Source organism: Heteronotia binoei, chromosome 21 (genome assembly GCF_032191835.1).
Source record: "Heteronotia binoei isolate CCM8104 ecotype False Entrance Well chromosome 21, APGP_CSIRO_Hbin_v1, whole genome shotgun sequence".
In the NCBI taxonomy this organism is placed as follows: Eukaryota; Metazoa; Chordata; class Lepidosauria; order Squamata; family Gekkonidae; genus Heteronotia; species Heteronotia binoei.
Window position 1 is genome coordinate 160,984,274 of NC_083243.1, and position 17,178 is coordinate 161,001,451.

The window sequence follows — 17,178 nt, forward strand, 5'->3', positions numbered from 1 at the left end:
TCCATAAAAGGCCAAGACCTTTCTTACTCACTGCTCACACAGCCACTGTTCTATATCAGATAATAATGGAAGACAGGGCACAATCGATATACGAAATCAGGACGGGAAAATGATCAAGCAGTGACAGTCAAGCACAGTTTGCTATTTACATTTCCAAGCTGTTAGAGAATTCTGGATCTTTCAGTTTTGTTCAGCAATTATATATCAACCCAATTTTTTAAAACCAGGGCTTTTTTGAGCAGAAATGCATAGGAAGGCAGTTCCAGCTGGCATGGTGTCAGATGTATGTCTAACATGCAAATGAGTTCCTGCTGAGGGGATTTCTACAAAAAGAGCCCTGTGTGAAACAATGGTGGCATCATGGTGTGTGGCCTAATATGCAAATGAGTTCCTGCTGGGCTTTTTCTAAAAAAAAAAAGCCCTGTTTAAAACCATAGAACTCTGAGCATTCACAGTCAGTAGAGCATTTTTGCCTCACATCACCACTAGGAAGAAATGGAATTAGGTAAATAGACTCTGGGTATACTATTGTTTGTGAGGTTTTTTGTTATCATTCCTTTTTCATACTGGGATACAGCCAACCCCTCCCCCCCAACTTTGCCTTCTAGCTTTGAAAAAACAAATGTCCTTGGCTGGTATTTTAACTTCTATATGCTCAAGACTTCACATAACATGGGCAGGATACTACCATTATATACATCTGTTGTAGGTAAGATTTTATTAGTTTTGTCAGACAAATGCAAGTTCCTTAAGATTCAACATGAGAGTACAGAGGCACATCTCACTCCCTTCAAAGGTTTATTGGCAATGGGAAGGACTGTTTTGCCTGGTAAATTACAATTCTACTGTCATTTCCAGCTCTGCCTGAGGAGTCTCATGTTCTTTCATTTGGCATTAAATTAACTACTTTCCAAGCCAGACAATACACCATAGCAATTAATTTTGTGTTCCTTCAGACTGTTTGCTGTGAATACCATCTGGTCCTAGCAATTTACTACTGCTTAGTGCAGGCGTGTTGAACTCATTTGTTATGAGGGCCGGATCTGACATAAAAGAGACCTTGTTGGGCTGGGCAATGCCATGTCAGGCCGGCATGTGCGTACCTATTTAAGAGAAGAAGACTGCAGATTTATACCCCACCCTTCTGTCTGAATCAGAGACTCAGAGTGAATCAGAGACTCAGAGTGGTTTACAATCTCCTTTATCTTCTTCCCCCACAACAGACACCCTGTGAGGTGGGTGGGGCTGAGAGGGCTCTTGAAGCAGCTGCCCTTTCAAGGACAACTCCTGTGATAGCTATGGCTAACCCAAGGCCATTCCACGGCTGTAAGTGGAGGAGTGGGGAATCAAACTTGGTGCTCCCAGATAAGAGTCCACACACTTAACCACTACACCAAATTTTATAAATAATACAGACAAACACAAATATATATATTTTTAAAAAACTTAAAACATGCTTAAAAATTAGCACTCATTGGTCTTAAATGTGCTTTCTTTGTATTTCTCCCATGGGATCCAGGGAACTGGGCAGAGGAAGCTCTGGCTCTTTCCTTCCTTCCCCAAGGACTTGGTGGGGGGAGCCTCAGTCAATAGAAGGAAGAGAGGCTTGGCTCAGTAGCTCCACTGTGCTTGACAAAGCAAGCTATTCCTCCTCAAGGGAGGAACCTCAGCCAATGGAGAAAATAGAGGCTTTGTTCTGTAGCTCCTGTGCAATTGAGCAAGCCTTGCAAAGCAAGCTATTATGCAGAAGGAAGCCAGATATAGGGAGAAGGAAGCAGACAGCCAGTTGCTTGAGGGCCTGATAGGAGCCCTCTGAGGGCCTGATTCGGCCTCTGAACTGCATGTTTGATACCCCTGGCTTAGTGTGTTTCCACTCAATTTCCACTAACTGCCAAACACTGTTCACGTATCCATCTCTGTCATTATTTAGCTTTATTATCTAAAAGGGATATTTTGGCTGTATCTGGAGAGTATTCTCAATAATGAAGAGTAAAGTAAATGCATAGCTAGTATTTGCATAGCTAATTTCTCTTACCCACTTTGAATGTTCTTTTAACTACTGGAGATATCTTGTTTGTGAATCACTGAAAATAGTTTGGATAGTTTCTATATTAAATCAACAACTCACATTCCTTCTCCACCTACCCGATTACAGTTTTAGAGGTATCTTGTAATGAACTCTTCAGATTTTCCATTTGTAATTTTTGCTATAATGAAACATGTATTGGTTTTCTATAAAAACGATTAAAGTCCTTGGAACATCCCAGAACATGCTGAGCAATGAAAAGCCAATTGTTTCAAGGGAAGGACCTCCACTCCAAAGATAAAAATTAAAGCAAACCTTGTATCTTCCCCTCCTATTTCCTGTGTGTTCCAAAGTTTTTTTTACATGCCATTAACAGCCAGTGTATGTGTGACTAGTGTCAGCTATTAATCTGAGATAACTACAAAAATGGAACACAGGGTGAAAGGAGACACAGAGATGCTGCCCCTTCCTTAAACAGTTTATTTCATCCTCAATGAAATGAAAATGACCTTTCCTTTCAGAACTATATCTGTCATTTGAGTAAACTATGAGCTACTCATAGGCTTGCCAATCCCCAGGTCCCAGTAGGGGTTCTCCTGCTTTCCCAGGCTCCTTCCCGCTCCCAGTCAGCTGGCTGGCGGGGAGAAGCCCCGCCCTCACAGCCACCATGTGCCATTCCACCTCCGGAGGCTTCAGACTCCACTTGGAAAGGCTTCCTCTTGGGGTGGTGTATCTGTGCCTTTAAGGCTGAATGGGGGCAGGACAGAGCAGGCAGAACAACATGGCTGCTTTCAGTAGCTGTGAAAGTAGCCCAGACACTCGGTTGGTTGCACAATCTTTTCAGAGGTCGTTTGCATAGGAAAGGAAAATTTGAACCTTTGGTTGCTCTGTGTTACTTTGAAGAAGTTGGAAATTCAGCAACTCATGAGTAGAGATGCCAATCCCCAGGTGGGAGCAGGCCCTCCCCTGCTTCAAAGTAATCAGAAACCGGGGGGGGGGGGAGGGAAATGTTTGCTGGGTGCTTCATTATTCCCTATAGAGATCAATTCCCATAGGGTATAATGGAGAATTGATATGGGGGTATCTGGGGCTCCTGAGGAGCTGTTTTTTTGAGGTAGAGGCACCAAATTTTCAGTATAGCATCTGATGTCTCTCCTCAAATTGCTCTCCAAGTTTCAAAAAGATTGAACCAGGAGGTCCAGTTCTATGAGCCCCAAAAGAAGGTGCCCCTATCCTTCATTATTTCTAATGTAAGGAAGGCATTTAAAAGGTGTGCAGTTCCTTTAAATGTGATGGCCAGAATTCCCTTTGGAGTTCAGTTGTGCTTGTCACAACTTTGCTTATGGCTCCACCTCCTATGTCTCCTGGCTCCACTCCCAAAGTCTCCCGATATTTCTTGAATTGGACTTGGAAACCCTAGCTATTCATGAATAGGTAGGGATGGGAATTTAGATTTCCAAGCTGCCAGGATTATCTGCTTCACACCTAGAACAGCCACCAAACAGCATATAATATGTACTATATCTTTATACCAATCTCTTGTAGCTGAGGTGGTCATTTACAGCAAAGGCATATCCAGGATAAAGCTTAGAATAACTCACCATCCCTGACTCCACAGTTGGGGTCAAGCAAGGTGGCCAGAAGCCACAAGCACGAGCCCTGGAAAGGGTGGGAGTGAGCAACTGCTGCTGAAAACCACCTTCCCAAGCCCTGGATGCCTAGTTCACAGTGCTTCAAGGACGCTGGCTCTCAAATAGGCCTGTCTGGTGACTGGTTAGGCCATAACTGGTTTGGTAGTGATAGGGCAGGTTGCTCAGAATAATTGGCAAGCATGCTGAGGCATGAGGTGATATGGAGGGTTATTTCCTGAACAGTCCATCTATCATATGGATTGCAATGGGGAGGGGGTTGGGAAGGAATGCCGTTGGTGCTGAGCAGTATTTCCTCAAACTTGGTGTCAAGAGTGCCTCTTGCCATGAATTCAACCTCATGATTATTATGTGACTGATGCAACCACGTAGGGGCCAGGCTTGGCTTATTATTACTTTGCTCATGCATGCGTTTGTCTGTTATGGCTATACCTTACTAAGTAATCACTTCTACCCTGAGAAAGTGTGCATGATGATACCAAGGTCACCCTGTGTTATCTTACTCTCAGAGAATGTAGTTTTGTTTTCTTCTCGCAGAGATTTCTCGGGATGCTCTTAAGGGGGAAGAGGGGGCCTGCAATTGGTAGATGGTAGAATTGGTAGGAAGGAAGAGGTGGAACTGTCAGAAAGGTTCAGGAGCTATGCTCCTGTGAGCTCCTGTTGAATCCAAGGCCTGGATGGACCCAAACCTATATCTGGGGAGGCTGAAGCCACAAGCCTCAGTTTCAGCAAGAGAAGTCTTGCTTACTGTACCTGTCTATTATCATGCAATAAATCTACTCTGCTAAAACCAGTGAGGTGATCATTGATGAGGACTGTGCAGAAGACACCTGGGAGTGGTTTCTGGCATGCCTGGGAGGAGTATGAAGTTTGACACATCTCAGCACATTTATGTGCATGTGAGACTGGAGCCAGGGCAGATTTGCCTGAATAAGGGCAGCCACGCTGAAGCTTCCTAGCATAGTCCTTAAAATATGTTAGCATATTTTAATAATGTTATTTATTTATAATTTGAATTTATGTACCACCCTTCTCTGAATTCACAGATATATGGCATAGATGAGCTATTCAAATAAGCTAGCTAAACCCATATTTGCTGCCTCATGTCCTTATACAAGAGGTCTTTGGGTCAACAATGTCTCAGTCTGAGGTAATTTCACAGTGACACATCTGTCAAACAGCATGCAGGTAACATTGTTGTATACTGACAAAAACCCCTGCTGAAGATAATTTGTACATACTGTAGTCTATGACACCAGCACCCACTGCTGCACTCACCTGATGCAAGCTGGATCATTCCATTGTGGTCAGTTGTAAGGAAAAGGAGGGGAATTTGCAGGGCAGCTCATTTACTAATTTTACTAACCCTACCAAGTTTTCACAGAATCCTAGTATTCTGAAGAATATACCTGAAAAACTATTGCTCTGGAACCACCAGGGGAGCTTTGGATACTACGTTCTGCTTGTTAACTTTCTAGTGGCGCTGTATGAAACAGTTGTTGGATTAGATGGAGCACTGGTCTGATCTAGCACAGCTGCTCTTACATATTTAACATTTTTTCATTGTGATCTTCCTAAACACACACACACACATATATGTACATACACACAGACACAGACGCACTCACACACACAAAATAGCATAATTTTAAAAGACCAATATAACAGCCTATATTCTACGGTATTATATTACTATGACATTTTATCTTATCAGTCTTATCTATTATATGATGTAGTATAAATTACTTCATAAAAACATAGACTTTCCCATGCCTTGATTCATTGTAATAAAAACATTTACAAATAATATCCTTAATATTTATAATACATCTGTTTTCCACACATTTCTAATTGATTTTTGTCTCCCTTCACCTAATTTTTTCATGTCCCTCCTCCCTTTATTTTCCCTTCTTGGTATCAAGACCTTCTCATACCTATTCTGCTGGTGACAGAATGTATTTAAGAGTAATATAGTAGCAACTTTGTTAATATTATGAATAGAAGGCACAGGGTTTGCTAGGCACTGTATATTGCACTGGTGCAGCTGGGCTTCCAACCCCTCCCCCCCACTGCTTGGACTCTGATTCTGTGCTTGACATTGGCTAGCATTACCACAATGGCACTGGGCTTTCTGGGCACTTCTTGGACTGTGATTCTGTGCTTGAATCAGTCCTGTTGAGCCAGAATTGCCACAATGGCGCTGGGTTCTGTTAGTCATTCTGTAATTGCACTGGTACTGCTAGGTACTCTGTGCGTTGTACTGGTTCTGCTGGGCTTTCAAAAATGCCTCCCATTCAGTTTTTACTACAGAGATTCTCTGGTTTGACTTTAGTCCTTTGTAAACAATGGAGGACAGGGATACATTTTGGGGGGCAGTGTGTTTCTTAACATCCACTCTGGTGAAGCTTGTGATCATTATTTTGTGATGCTTTGGCTAGCGTTAGTAAAAGTTAGTATGGAGTCACCATAAGTCAGCTATGACTTGACAGAAAAAAAAAAGTCTAAAGATTATAAAATTACGGTTGTTGATAAGTAGTGTCTGGCAACAGTAGGAGGGTTGAGGGGGGCAGCATCCTGGAATAAAAATTAAAAAGAAAAATAAGGTCTCGTTTACTTATAGGAAGTTCTTAACACAGAGTTCCACAGACTTCTAGAGCTGCTAGAAGTGACAAAGGGTACTCTAGGAATTGGAAACTCAGTGGTAAGAACTTCTTGTAAATAGACAAGGCCTTATTTTTCTTTTTAACTTTTTTCCTAGTGCCACTTCCAATGGCAGCAAACAACAGGACCAGGAGGTCAGGGATGCCCCCCACCCCAGGGTCTTGGCGGCCCTTGTCTTGCTTCACTGCATAGGGGATAAAGCTCTTAAGATTTATAATAATATGTAAGGGGTGTTTGCAGCCCCTGACAATAAAACATTAGACGATGCTTTAACAGCCTTCCAGTTTAATGTGAACCCAGAAAAATGCCTGTGCTTGAGAGATATCAGTTCTACGATTACAATATAACAAGGCAGCTGGAACAGATGATTTTGCTACTGAGTTAAGAAAAACATCTCAGCATTGCAAGTTTGGCTAGGGTTGCCAATCCCCAGGTGGGGGCAGGGGACCCCCCAGTTTGGAGGCCCTCCCCCCACTTCAGGGTCATCAGAAAGCGGGGGTGGCGGGGAGGGAAATGTCTGCTGGACACTCCATTATTCCCTATGAAGCCCGATTCCCATAGGGTATAATGGATAATTGATCTGTGGTTATCTGGGGCTATGTGGGGGGACTGTTGTTTGAGGTGGAGGCATCAAATTTGTAGCATAGCATCTGATGCCTCTTCTCAAAACACCCTCTAAGTTTCAAAAGGATTGGACCAGGGGGTCTAATTCTATGAGCCCCCCCAAAAGGTGCCCCCATCCTTCATTATTTCCAATGGAGGGAAGGCATTTAAAAAGTGTGCTGGATCCCTAGCCAGCCCAAGCAGGCCTCGCTTGCCCAGGGCTCTCCTTTCTTGCATCAGGTTGCTTTTGGCTGGGGGGAGGGCATATGCTAATGAGTTATGCTAATAAGCTATTTTTCTACAAAACGACCCCTGACTAAAATGATCACCCTGTTGTTGCTTCAATTGTCAAAATTTACCTTTCAGAAAATGGCACAGTAGGCATAGGGAAGGATTTAAACAAATTTGGTTTATTTAAACAAACTGGCAGGAAAGGAAATCGATATATACATAGGTTTTTGTGATTGAGAAAATGTAGGCAGACAGTTAAAACTGAACACAGAACTATTTCTGGAGTAACTAACTTCACAAGATACAGTGTTACTATTCAGTTGGTTTAACTTTCACTAAAAGTATCCTTGATATCCTTGAACTTTCTCTAAAAGTATCCTTGATCCTTTATAACTGCTCTAGATTTCCAGTTAACTTTCTCACTTTCTAATCACACAATCTTGAGTGTACCCTGCTTTGTCCCTTTGGTTATAAGACTAAGATCTCTCCACTAGGTGAGATCGTTACTATCTTCCCTTGAAGATAAATAACCTGCACCTTTGGCACCTTTTGAGGGCATTTCACTGACATCTCAAAACCTGCCAAAGCCTGATCTACCAGACTGTGGGTGTTTTCGCACTCACGTTTTACTGGCGCCACGACCCTCCTCACGCCGGCGAATCTGCATGGATTTCGCACCAGAAGCGCCGGCGCACCCAGAAGCGCCGGCTACTTCCGTCGCTAAGCCAGCGCAAACGTTTTCCTGCATCTTTGCGATTTCCGTTTGCGCTGGCTTAGCGACGGAAGTAGCCGGCGCTTCTGGGTGCGCCGGCGCTTCTGGTGCGAAATCCATGCAGATTCACCGGCGTGAGGAGGGTCGTGGCGCCAGTAAAACGTGAGTGCGAAAACGGCCTGTCTTTTTTCCTCTTGAATACTAAGCTTAATACAGGAAACCGTTTTCCTTCTCAAGATGTGATTTTGCGTTTTACACATACAGAGACTGTTCTTAACTCCTGTGAACAGCTTCCCACCATAGTTTCCACTTTCCAAAGCCCCCTCACACAGGCTCTGAATCAGACACTGCTTTGTGTCTCTTGTCACACACTAGAGAGCATCACAAAAACCACCACTCTCTTTTCCAGTCGCTCTTCAACTCTCTAACTACTGTCTCCAACTGTCTAACTGCCACCTTCTTTTGACAGAAGCAGTTCACCAATCAGAGTGAGTTCCATTAGCTGTCACTCACATGCACTGCCTCTCAACATGCACATGCCTGCTGTTCATCATACAGTCGTCCTTTAGTCATAAAATGAAAGCCATAGTGGCAATTTCTGGCATCCTGATTCGTTGCATTCACCAGGACTGTACTGCACCAACTATTGACTGACGCTCTGTCTGTCACCACTTCCCACTACCATTGAGTAGCCTCTTTGTTGCCCGCCCACTGCAGCCTTCTTCACTTTCTTGCAGGATTGGGTCACACTCTGTCTCTGCTGAGCCATTGGCTGATTCTGCTCTCCCTTGCCCACCTCCGGCCCTGTCAGGCAAGAACAACATCAGATGGCCACTGATGTCTGAGGGAGACAGTTCTCTGCTGGGGGCTTACTGATCATTACTGCCTCTCCTCAGGGCCCTGTCTATCTTCCTTCTTTTCATTTTCTTTTCCTCTTTCAATCCCTCTTTTCTCTACCTCCCCCTTCTATTCTTTCTCTCATTCTTTCTGTTTCTCTGTCTTTCAGCCTTTTTATTTTGTTTTGTCTGTCTACCTTCCTCTCTTTAATTCACACAAACAGTAGCAGTTACATCTCTTCAACTGGCAAGGAATGTTTGTTCACAGCAGGGAGAGGCCACTTCAACACCAGCAGATAAACAGAGGGAGCAAAAGGGAGACCTGCAATGGCTTTCTTTGCAGTGTCAGCTGCTTGATGCTACCAGCCGTTTCCTGTTGCCAGCCTCCATGTGCTTGGTCTTTTCCCCCTCCCCCCCATGAAGACAGACTGTCCTTTTTCCATGTGGGAAATGGCCTTGGGTCAACCATGGCTCTCACAGAGGTTGTCCTTGAAATGTCAGCTGCTGTGAGAGCCCCCTCAGCCCCACCCAACTCACAGGGTGTCTATTGTGGGGGAGGAAGATAAAGGGGATTGTGAGCTGCTCTGAGATTCTGAGATTTGGAGTGGAGGGTGGAATATAAATCCAGTATCATCATCAGCTTCATGTGGAGGTTGCCAGGTTGCCAGCTCCAGGTTAGGAAATTCCACATGGCAGAGATCACCTCCCCTTGATGTGTGTGTGGAGGAATTAATGCCTTCATTTGGAAGGGGGGGGGGGAGACAGCAAGGCTGGGGGGCCACTCGCCCAGAGGTCTTTAGTGCTACCTTTCCATGTCATTGGGAAATTCCTAAGATATTGCTAGAGTCCTTTCCTTTCAGGCAACCACTGTTGCCATTCTCCAGGTGAGGGCTGTAGAAGCTGACTGGGTGATTTCAAACCAGTCATGACTTTCAGCCTAACCTGCCTCACGGGGCTGTTGTTCAGATCAAAGGGGGAAGAGGAGAATGGTGTAAGCTAATATAATGGCTGAGACTCCTCCCTATTAACATCTGTCAGAGATAGACTGTTGGTCTGAAAGTTCTCACTACAGGCCTCTGAGGCAAAACTCATTGAGGCCAGTCCTGACTATGGCTGCCAGTTCCAGGTTGGCGAGAAATTCCTGACGATTCTGTGGTGGAGTTTGAGGAGGCCACAGGAGTTAAGGCTTCAGAGTGGAGTCTACTGGATCCAGGTCCTTGCTGTGGAAGCTGACTGAGTGATTTCAGGCAGGTCACAGACTTCCAGCCTAACCTGCCTCACAGGGTTGTTGTTCAGATCACATGAGAGGAGAGGAGAATGATGTAAACTGCTTTGGTTCCCCCCCACTAGGGTTGCCAAGTCCAATTCAAGAAATATCTGGGGACTTTGGGGTGGAGCCAGGAGACAATGGGGTGGAGCCAGGAGCAGGGTTGTGACAAGCATAACTGAACTCCAAAGGCAGTTCTAGCCATCACATTTAAAGGGACCACACACCTTTTAAATACCTTCCCTCCATTGGAAATAATGAAGGATAGGAGCACCTTCTTTGGGGATCATAGAACTGGACACCCTGGTCCAATCATTTTGAAACATAGAGGGTGTTTTGAGGAGAGGCTTCGGATGCTATGGTGAAAATTGGTGCCTCTACCTCAAAAAACTGCTGCCTGAGCCCCAGATAACCACAGATCAATTCTCCATTATACCTTATGGGAATCAGTCTTCATAGAGAATAATGGAGTGTCTAGCAGACATTCCCCCGCTTTCTGATGACCCTGAAGTGGGGGGAGGGCCTCCAAACCAGGGGATCCCCTGTCCCCACCTGGGGATTGGCAACCCTACCCCCCACTTTGAAGAAAGACTTTAATTTTCCTATGCAGAGGCAGCAGAGAGAGGAAAGGCTGAAGTCAGAAGGGCAGATAAAAGAAAGGAGTTAGGGTTGCCAACTCCAGGTTAGGACATTTTTGGGGTTTAAGGGGTAGGGCCTGGAGAGGACAGGATTTGAGGAGGGGTGGGACCTCAGAGAAGTATAATGCCATAGATTCCAAACCAACAATTTCCTCCTGGGAACCACTGTTGCCAATCTGCAGGTGAGGGGTGGACCGTGGAGATCACTCAGAAGTACAACAGTTCTCCAGATGCCTTCACTTGGGTGGATGGGAAGACAGCAAGGGTGGCAGGCACCCACCCAGAGCCTCCTTCCAGAGCCCATTGAATTTTTCTTTACAACGGGCCTTACTCCTAGTTTATAAATAATGTGTTTTTAAGAAGTATTAACATTTTGTGTTCATTTTAGTTCATATTACTAAGTTAGTTCATGTTTTCACACAGCATACTGGGAAATGTAGTCCCTACATAATATCATTACTTTAGTCTTTATTTATAGTCTGTCTTTCTCACTGGGACTCAAACTGGATTACGCAGTGTATATGTAATTCTGAATATGGCCCTAGATGCAGACTAATAAATTCAGTAAACATGGCCATTTAAAAAGATGCGAAATATTTCTGCAAACTTGGGAGGACACCTAGGGTTGCAGAAAAACCTTCTACATTTAAAACATTGGGGGAAAGTGTTACAAAAAAAACCCCCAAAAGGAAAGTGTTGTCTGAAGCATAGGCAATGTAAAACCAAAATAATTCTTGGATGCCATTGCAAAGGCCCAGCTTATCCCAGGAGGGGGCACATGTGGGCAGCTCCATGTCTCTTGCTATCTTTGCAAGGCCATTGAAGGATGGAGGCATTAGAGAGGACAGAGCATGTGGTCTGGGAGTGCATGACTGCCTAGTGCCTTCCCTCTGCCAGAGACCTTTTTTTGAGCCAGAGCCCTGGCCAAGCCAGTCGGAATTGCGTTCCTGTGCGTTCCCCCTTAAAAAAAGACCTGATTCCAGCAACATTAAAGGAAGAACATGATGCCATCTTGAAATGTGTTCTTGAAAGATCATGACAAAGGGTTGTAAAGGACAATATCCAGTACCTAATGCCAAGTATCAAGTACATGAGCTGTATTTTTACCAAAGATGGTGTTAGGCCTGAAAAAAACATAGTGGAGGCTATCAGTTAAACACCCCAAATAAAAAACAATAAAGGTCTGCACAGATTCCTAGGGGCTACAGAGTACAGATCTCTGATGAAGTTCCAGACCAGCAAGAACATAAAGATGGTTATGCTCCAAGTATCTTCCCAAAATCCAGTTATACTCCAGCTGAAAGTGTACTGACAAACAGTGGACAGATGGATAATTTTCCTGCTAAATGCAAATACTATGTAAAGGTGAACCTCAGTGGTATGTCAAGTGCTAGTAACCTCTGGCTCCATATTTTTATAATATTTAAGTAGTGCTTCCTCCTTTCCTAGATAAAAATTTTGGATCTTGCATTCTATATTTTTACACTTGCTTGTGTTTTAGACTTACCATATAAATCTTTTGCACTCATTTTGGCAGCTCCATCTGCTTTGCCCATGCTGCCACTGCAAATGGAGAGAGGAGAAAAAAACAGTCAAGAACAAGCCACCCCTTCATTTAGCATATTTCAGTGTTTATTTCAGTATTAATTTCATTAGCACTTATAAATTTTAAGCCAGTGGAATCAATATAGCTTCAGAGACCTAGGAGGATCCTGGGACATTACCTGCCTCTTCTCTTCACCATAAGATCAAGAACAGGTCTTGGGCTTGTGTATTTCCTTCTACCCCTTCCTGTCATACATAGAAAACAGCTGATCCAGAAGATCCCACAGTTATTTGAACACTAGCCTGTAAACACCTTTTCCAAGTGAGTTCCATGTTCAGGTAAGGAAGACTGTGTAAAAATAATGTTCCTGATACATTTCAGAAGCAGGGCTTTTTTTTGAGCAGGAACGCAGTTCCAGCTGGCTTGGTGGCCTAATATGCAAATGAGGTCCTGCTGAACTTTTTCTACAAAAAGCCCTATGTGAAAAAGTGGTGATGTCAGGCGGTGTGGCCTAATATGCAAATAAGTTCCTGCTGGGCTTTTTCTACAAAGAAAGCCCTGTTGAGAAGCATAGTTCCAGCTAGCTCTCTCATTTGTCAATCATCCTTCTGTTGAGACAAGTGATTAAATACACTGAACAAGCATTTACAGCTGAAACTTTGAATCTATAAACACCAATCTCCATAAAAGTTTCCCTCTCTTTATTCACCACATTCACCCCTTCTTTTATCCCTTATATAGAAAGGTTAGCAACTTCATATATGGGCACCTCAGGTTCCCTGCACCCTTACTACATTTCTGCACTGGACAAACTATGTGATTCAGGGGATAGTGACAAAGTAACTTTCAAGAACTGTAAACAGCTCTAAATTAACAGATGTACTGCAGACATACTGCAGGCCGTGGAGAGAAGGTGGCATAGTATAGTCTCATCTCATCAGATCTCGGAAAGTAAGCAGGGTAAGCCCTGCTTGGTACTTGGATGGGCAACCTCCGAGGAAGACTGCAGAGGAAGGCAATGGCAAACCATCTCTTGCCTTGAAAGTCCCTTGCTGGGGTAGCCTTAAGTTGGCTGTGACTTGAAGGCACTTCACACACAGCAACAACAACACACACATACGATAGGCAGCACCACCTACTATACAGCTATATATGCCTTCTGGCCTCTGAAACATTTGTAATTGCCAAATAGCGGCAGAGCACTTCCTGCAGAGGAAACGATGAAAACAATTAAAAAAACTGGGGTGGGAGTGGAAGGGTAGTATCATTACAGGTCTTACTTTGCAGAGCCAGGGTGGCTGCTTGAAGATCCTTTCTGACTCATTCTGCTTTCAAGACATACACCTGTAAAAGATAGGAACGGATTAAGTGTTGAGAGGATATCCAACATTCAAGTGTCTTTCACCTGATTAATTGCTTACTTGAATATTTTGCAAGCTTTGTTGTTATTTTTTACCTCCAAAAAAGAAACGCTGGGAAATACTGCTTACTACTTAGCCTGAAAATTTATCACAAAAGGTTCTAACATGTAAAAAAAAATCAAGTTCATCACAAACATCCACAATAACGACTCATAAATCAGAATGTGGTTGCAGACACAATAAACATACAAGGGGTCCACAGAATGACTCTTACAAAACTTGCTCACACTGGCATTTCTTAAAGGTGCCACAAAAATTTTTTCAGACATTTTGCAAGTCAGTCCTCCAATGTGGCATTGATGTGTGAGAAGAAAAGTCTATTCATATAAAGCCAGTCCACGTAAAACTGGTGAAATACGTTTTGTTGCCTTTCTCAAGACTTGTGGCTTAAAGTGTCAATTCCATACAAGGCACAAGCTCATTCTTTGTCTAAACAGAAGGAGGGGAGGTTGGGGAGGGGAGGGGCTTCAATGGGGTATAATGCCATAGAGTCCACTTTCCAAAGTGGCCATTTTCTACAGATGAACCAGTCTCTGCCACCTGGAGATCAGTTGTATTATTGTTGTTGTTGTCATCATCAGGGGTTTTTTTGTAGCAGGAACTCCTTTGCATATTAGGCTACACACCTCTGATGTAGCCAACCCTACAAGATCTTACAGGGCTCTTAGTACAGGGCCTACTGTAAGCTCCAGGAGGATTAGCTACATCAGGAGTGCATGGCCTAATATGCAAATGAGTTCCTGCTACAAAAAAGTCCTGATTGTTGTTATTATTTCACCCTATCCCAGCTTGTGCTAGGCTCTGGGCAATGTTATAATCCCATAAGAACTCCAGCCACCACCTGGAGATTGGTAACCCGACATGTCAGTGACTGAACTAGCAGATGTAATTGACCCTTGAGACTTTTCTTTGATGGCCTACAAGATATTTTGAAATTATCAGTACCTGTCATCACTTCTATGCATGCACATATATGCCCACACACTATTTGTTACAATTAAAGATGTCAACATAGCTAGAGCAACCAAAACAATGAGGTAAATCAAACACATCAAATATATTTTTCCTCAGTTATCATATATGATAGTTTTTCAAGGGCTGGCTCAGGTTTTCCAACTCTCAAGGCAAAAATCCCATAATCATAACTTAATGGAATATAAGTAGTAGATACTTTAGCATGCCAGAATTTGTTGATGCAACTAGTATGCAGTTTATGGCTACAAGCAGTGTATGCATATTAGAGCCAGTTTGGTGTAGTGGTTAAGTGCATGGACTCTAATCTGGGAGAACTGGATTTGATTCCTCACTCCTCCACATACAGCTGCTGGTGTGACCTTGAGTCAGCCACAAGCTCTCAGCAGAGCTGTTATCTCAAGAGCACTTCTCTGAGAACTCTCTCAGCCCCACGTACCTCACTGAGTGGCTGTTGTAGGGAGAGGAAGGGAAAGAAGATTGTAAGCTGCTCTGGGGCTCCAAGTGAAGGGCTGGATATAAATCTAATCTCTTCTTCTTCTAGCTGCCAACAACAAAACTGAAGTAGTGCAAAAGTTTGAGTGGCTTTCCCTTCTCCTCCCCACAATAGACACTCTGTGAGGTAAGTGAGGCTGAGAAAGCTTTCACAGAACTGCTCTTGTGAGAACAACTCTCCTGAGAACTTGTGGCTGACCCAAGATGACACGAGCAGCTGTATATGGAATTGAGAATCAAAATATCCACTACAAGGGAAAAATATGTTAAAATCTGTTTTGAAAAACGTTTATAGTTACATAGAAAAACATGTACAATTACATAGATCAGGGGTGGCCAAACTGCAGCTCGGGAGCCACATGTGGCTCTTTCAGCTCTTTCAGCTCCCCCACCCCATCAGCCAACTTGGAGAAGGCATTTCTCATTTTTATTTTTTATTTTATTTTATAGGCTTGTATTTCACCTTTTCCTGTAAACGGGCTCAAGGCAGATCACAGCATATAAAAATAACAATAAAAACCTACATATCAAAGTTAAAACACCAATTTAAAATTAACAGTAAAAACAATAAATAAAACGCACCACCGGCAGACAGGGCACAGCATTAGGGTTGCCAAGTCCAATTCAAGAAATATCTGGGGACTCTGGGGGTGGAGCCAGGAGACTTTGGGGGTGGAGCCAGAAGACATTAGGGGTGGAGCCAAGATCAACGCTGTGACAAGCATAATTGAAGTCCAAAGGGAGTTCTGGCCATTACATTTAAAGGGACGGCACACCTTTTCAATGCCTTCCATAGGAAATAATGAAGGATAGGGGCACCTCCTTTTGGGGCTCATAGAATTGGACCCCCTGGTCCAATCTTTTTGAAACTTGGGGATATTTTGGGGAGAGGCACTAGATGCTATCCTGAAAATTTGGTGCCTCTACCCCAAAAAACAGCCCCCCCAGAGCCCCAGATACCCGCAGATCAATTCTCCATTATTTTCTATGGAAATAAATCTCCATAGGGAATAATAGTTCCCAGCAGACATTTCCCTCCCCTCCCCCCGATTTCTGATGACCCTGAAGCGGGGGGAGGGTCTCCAAACCGGGGGATCCCCTGCCCCCAACTGGGGATTGGCAACCCTACACAGCATATCAATAACCAGTTGTAGGCCCACCTTAAACGATGGTAATAACAATAGGATAGCACTGTAATAAGCACGATGTCACCGCAAGGGAGGCCAAATGATGAATAGGACGCCCGCTGCCTCAACCCTAGGCCCAGCAGAACAGCTCCGTCTTGCAGGCCCTAAGAAATGGCAGTAAGTCAGGTAGGGCCCAGATCTCCACAGGGAGCTGATTCCACCAGGCAGGGGCCAGGGCTGAAAAGCCTTCTCCAAGAAAACTGACACTACTTAAAGAAAGTTTTTGAGTTTTCAAGTTTTTTGTAGAGAGCATTTGCCAGCATAATTCAAAAGGCTTTTGCATCTTGTTGAAGAAGAGGAACAGGACTGGCTTGCTCCAGAACTATACACTTAAGCAGAATTGAGAGCATTTTGCCATCAATCAGGAATAGCTTGCTCCTAATAAAAATTGCAGAGAACATTTAGCCAGCAAAACCCAGAAGGCTTGTGCACTTGGTAAGAGAAGAGGTTCAGGACTGGCTTGCTCTAAAATTAATATATTAACGTATGAATTGGGAGCATTTTGCCATCAAAAAGAATGGCTTGCTCCTAATATAAATATTGTAGAGCATTTTGCCAGCAAAATCCAGAAGGGTTTTGCATCTGGTTCGTGAAATTCAGGACTGGCTTAAGCTTCTAATATAAACACTTATGTGGTACTGAGAACAGGCCCAGCCCTTGGCTGTGTGGCGTCCCAGACGGACTGATTGCCTGCTGCCCCCCCTCTGCATGGGCACCCCCAGGCCACCCCTCCCTTCTTTTCTGCAGCTCCACAATACGGCACTGTGCTCCACCTCCCCCCCCCAGTGCACTCACAGGAGTGACACTAGCCTCCTGCTTACCCACTTCAGCGGACATCGTAGTACAGCATTCTCTTAATAGTGAAGCCTCTTCCTGCTCCATGAAGCATCTTCCTGCTCACTATTAAGAGAACGCTGTACTACGATGTCCACCA

The 17,178-nt window shown here is 44.0% G+C and overlaps 1 protein-coding gene across 1 annotated transcript in view; it reads right to left on the reverse strand.

Annotated features, from left to right (window-relative positions):
• The window catches only part of EPS8L2 (EPS8 like 2), a 177,258-nt gene that overhangs the window by 111,050 nt on the left and 49,030 nt on the right, over positions 1–17,178 (reverse strand). The window contains exons 2-3 of the mRNA XM_060262683.1: positions 13,450–13,513; positions 12,131–12,186 (exon numbers count right to left, since the gene is read on the reverse strand). Of these exons, the coding sequence (XP_060118666.1) occupies positions 12,131–12,186; positions 13,450–13,493 (100 nt within the window). The 5' untranslated portion in view covers positions 13,494–13,513. The remainder of the gene's footprint in view (positions 1–12,130; positions 12,187–13,449; positions 13,514–17,178) is intronic.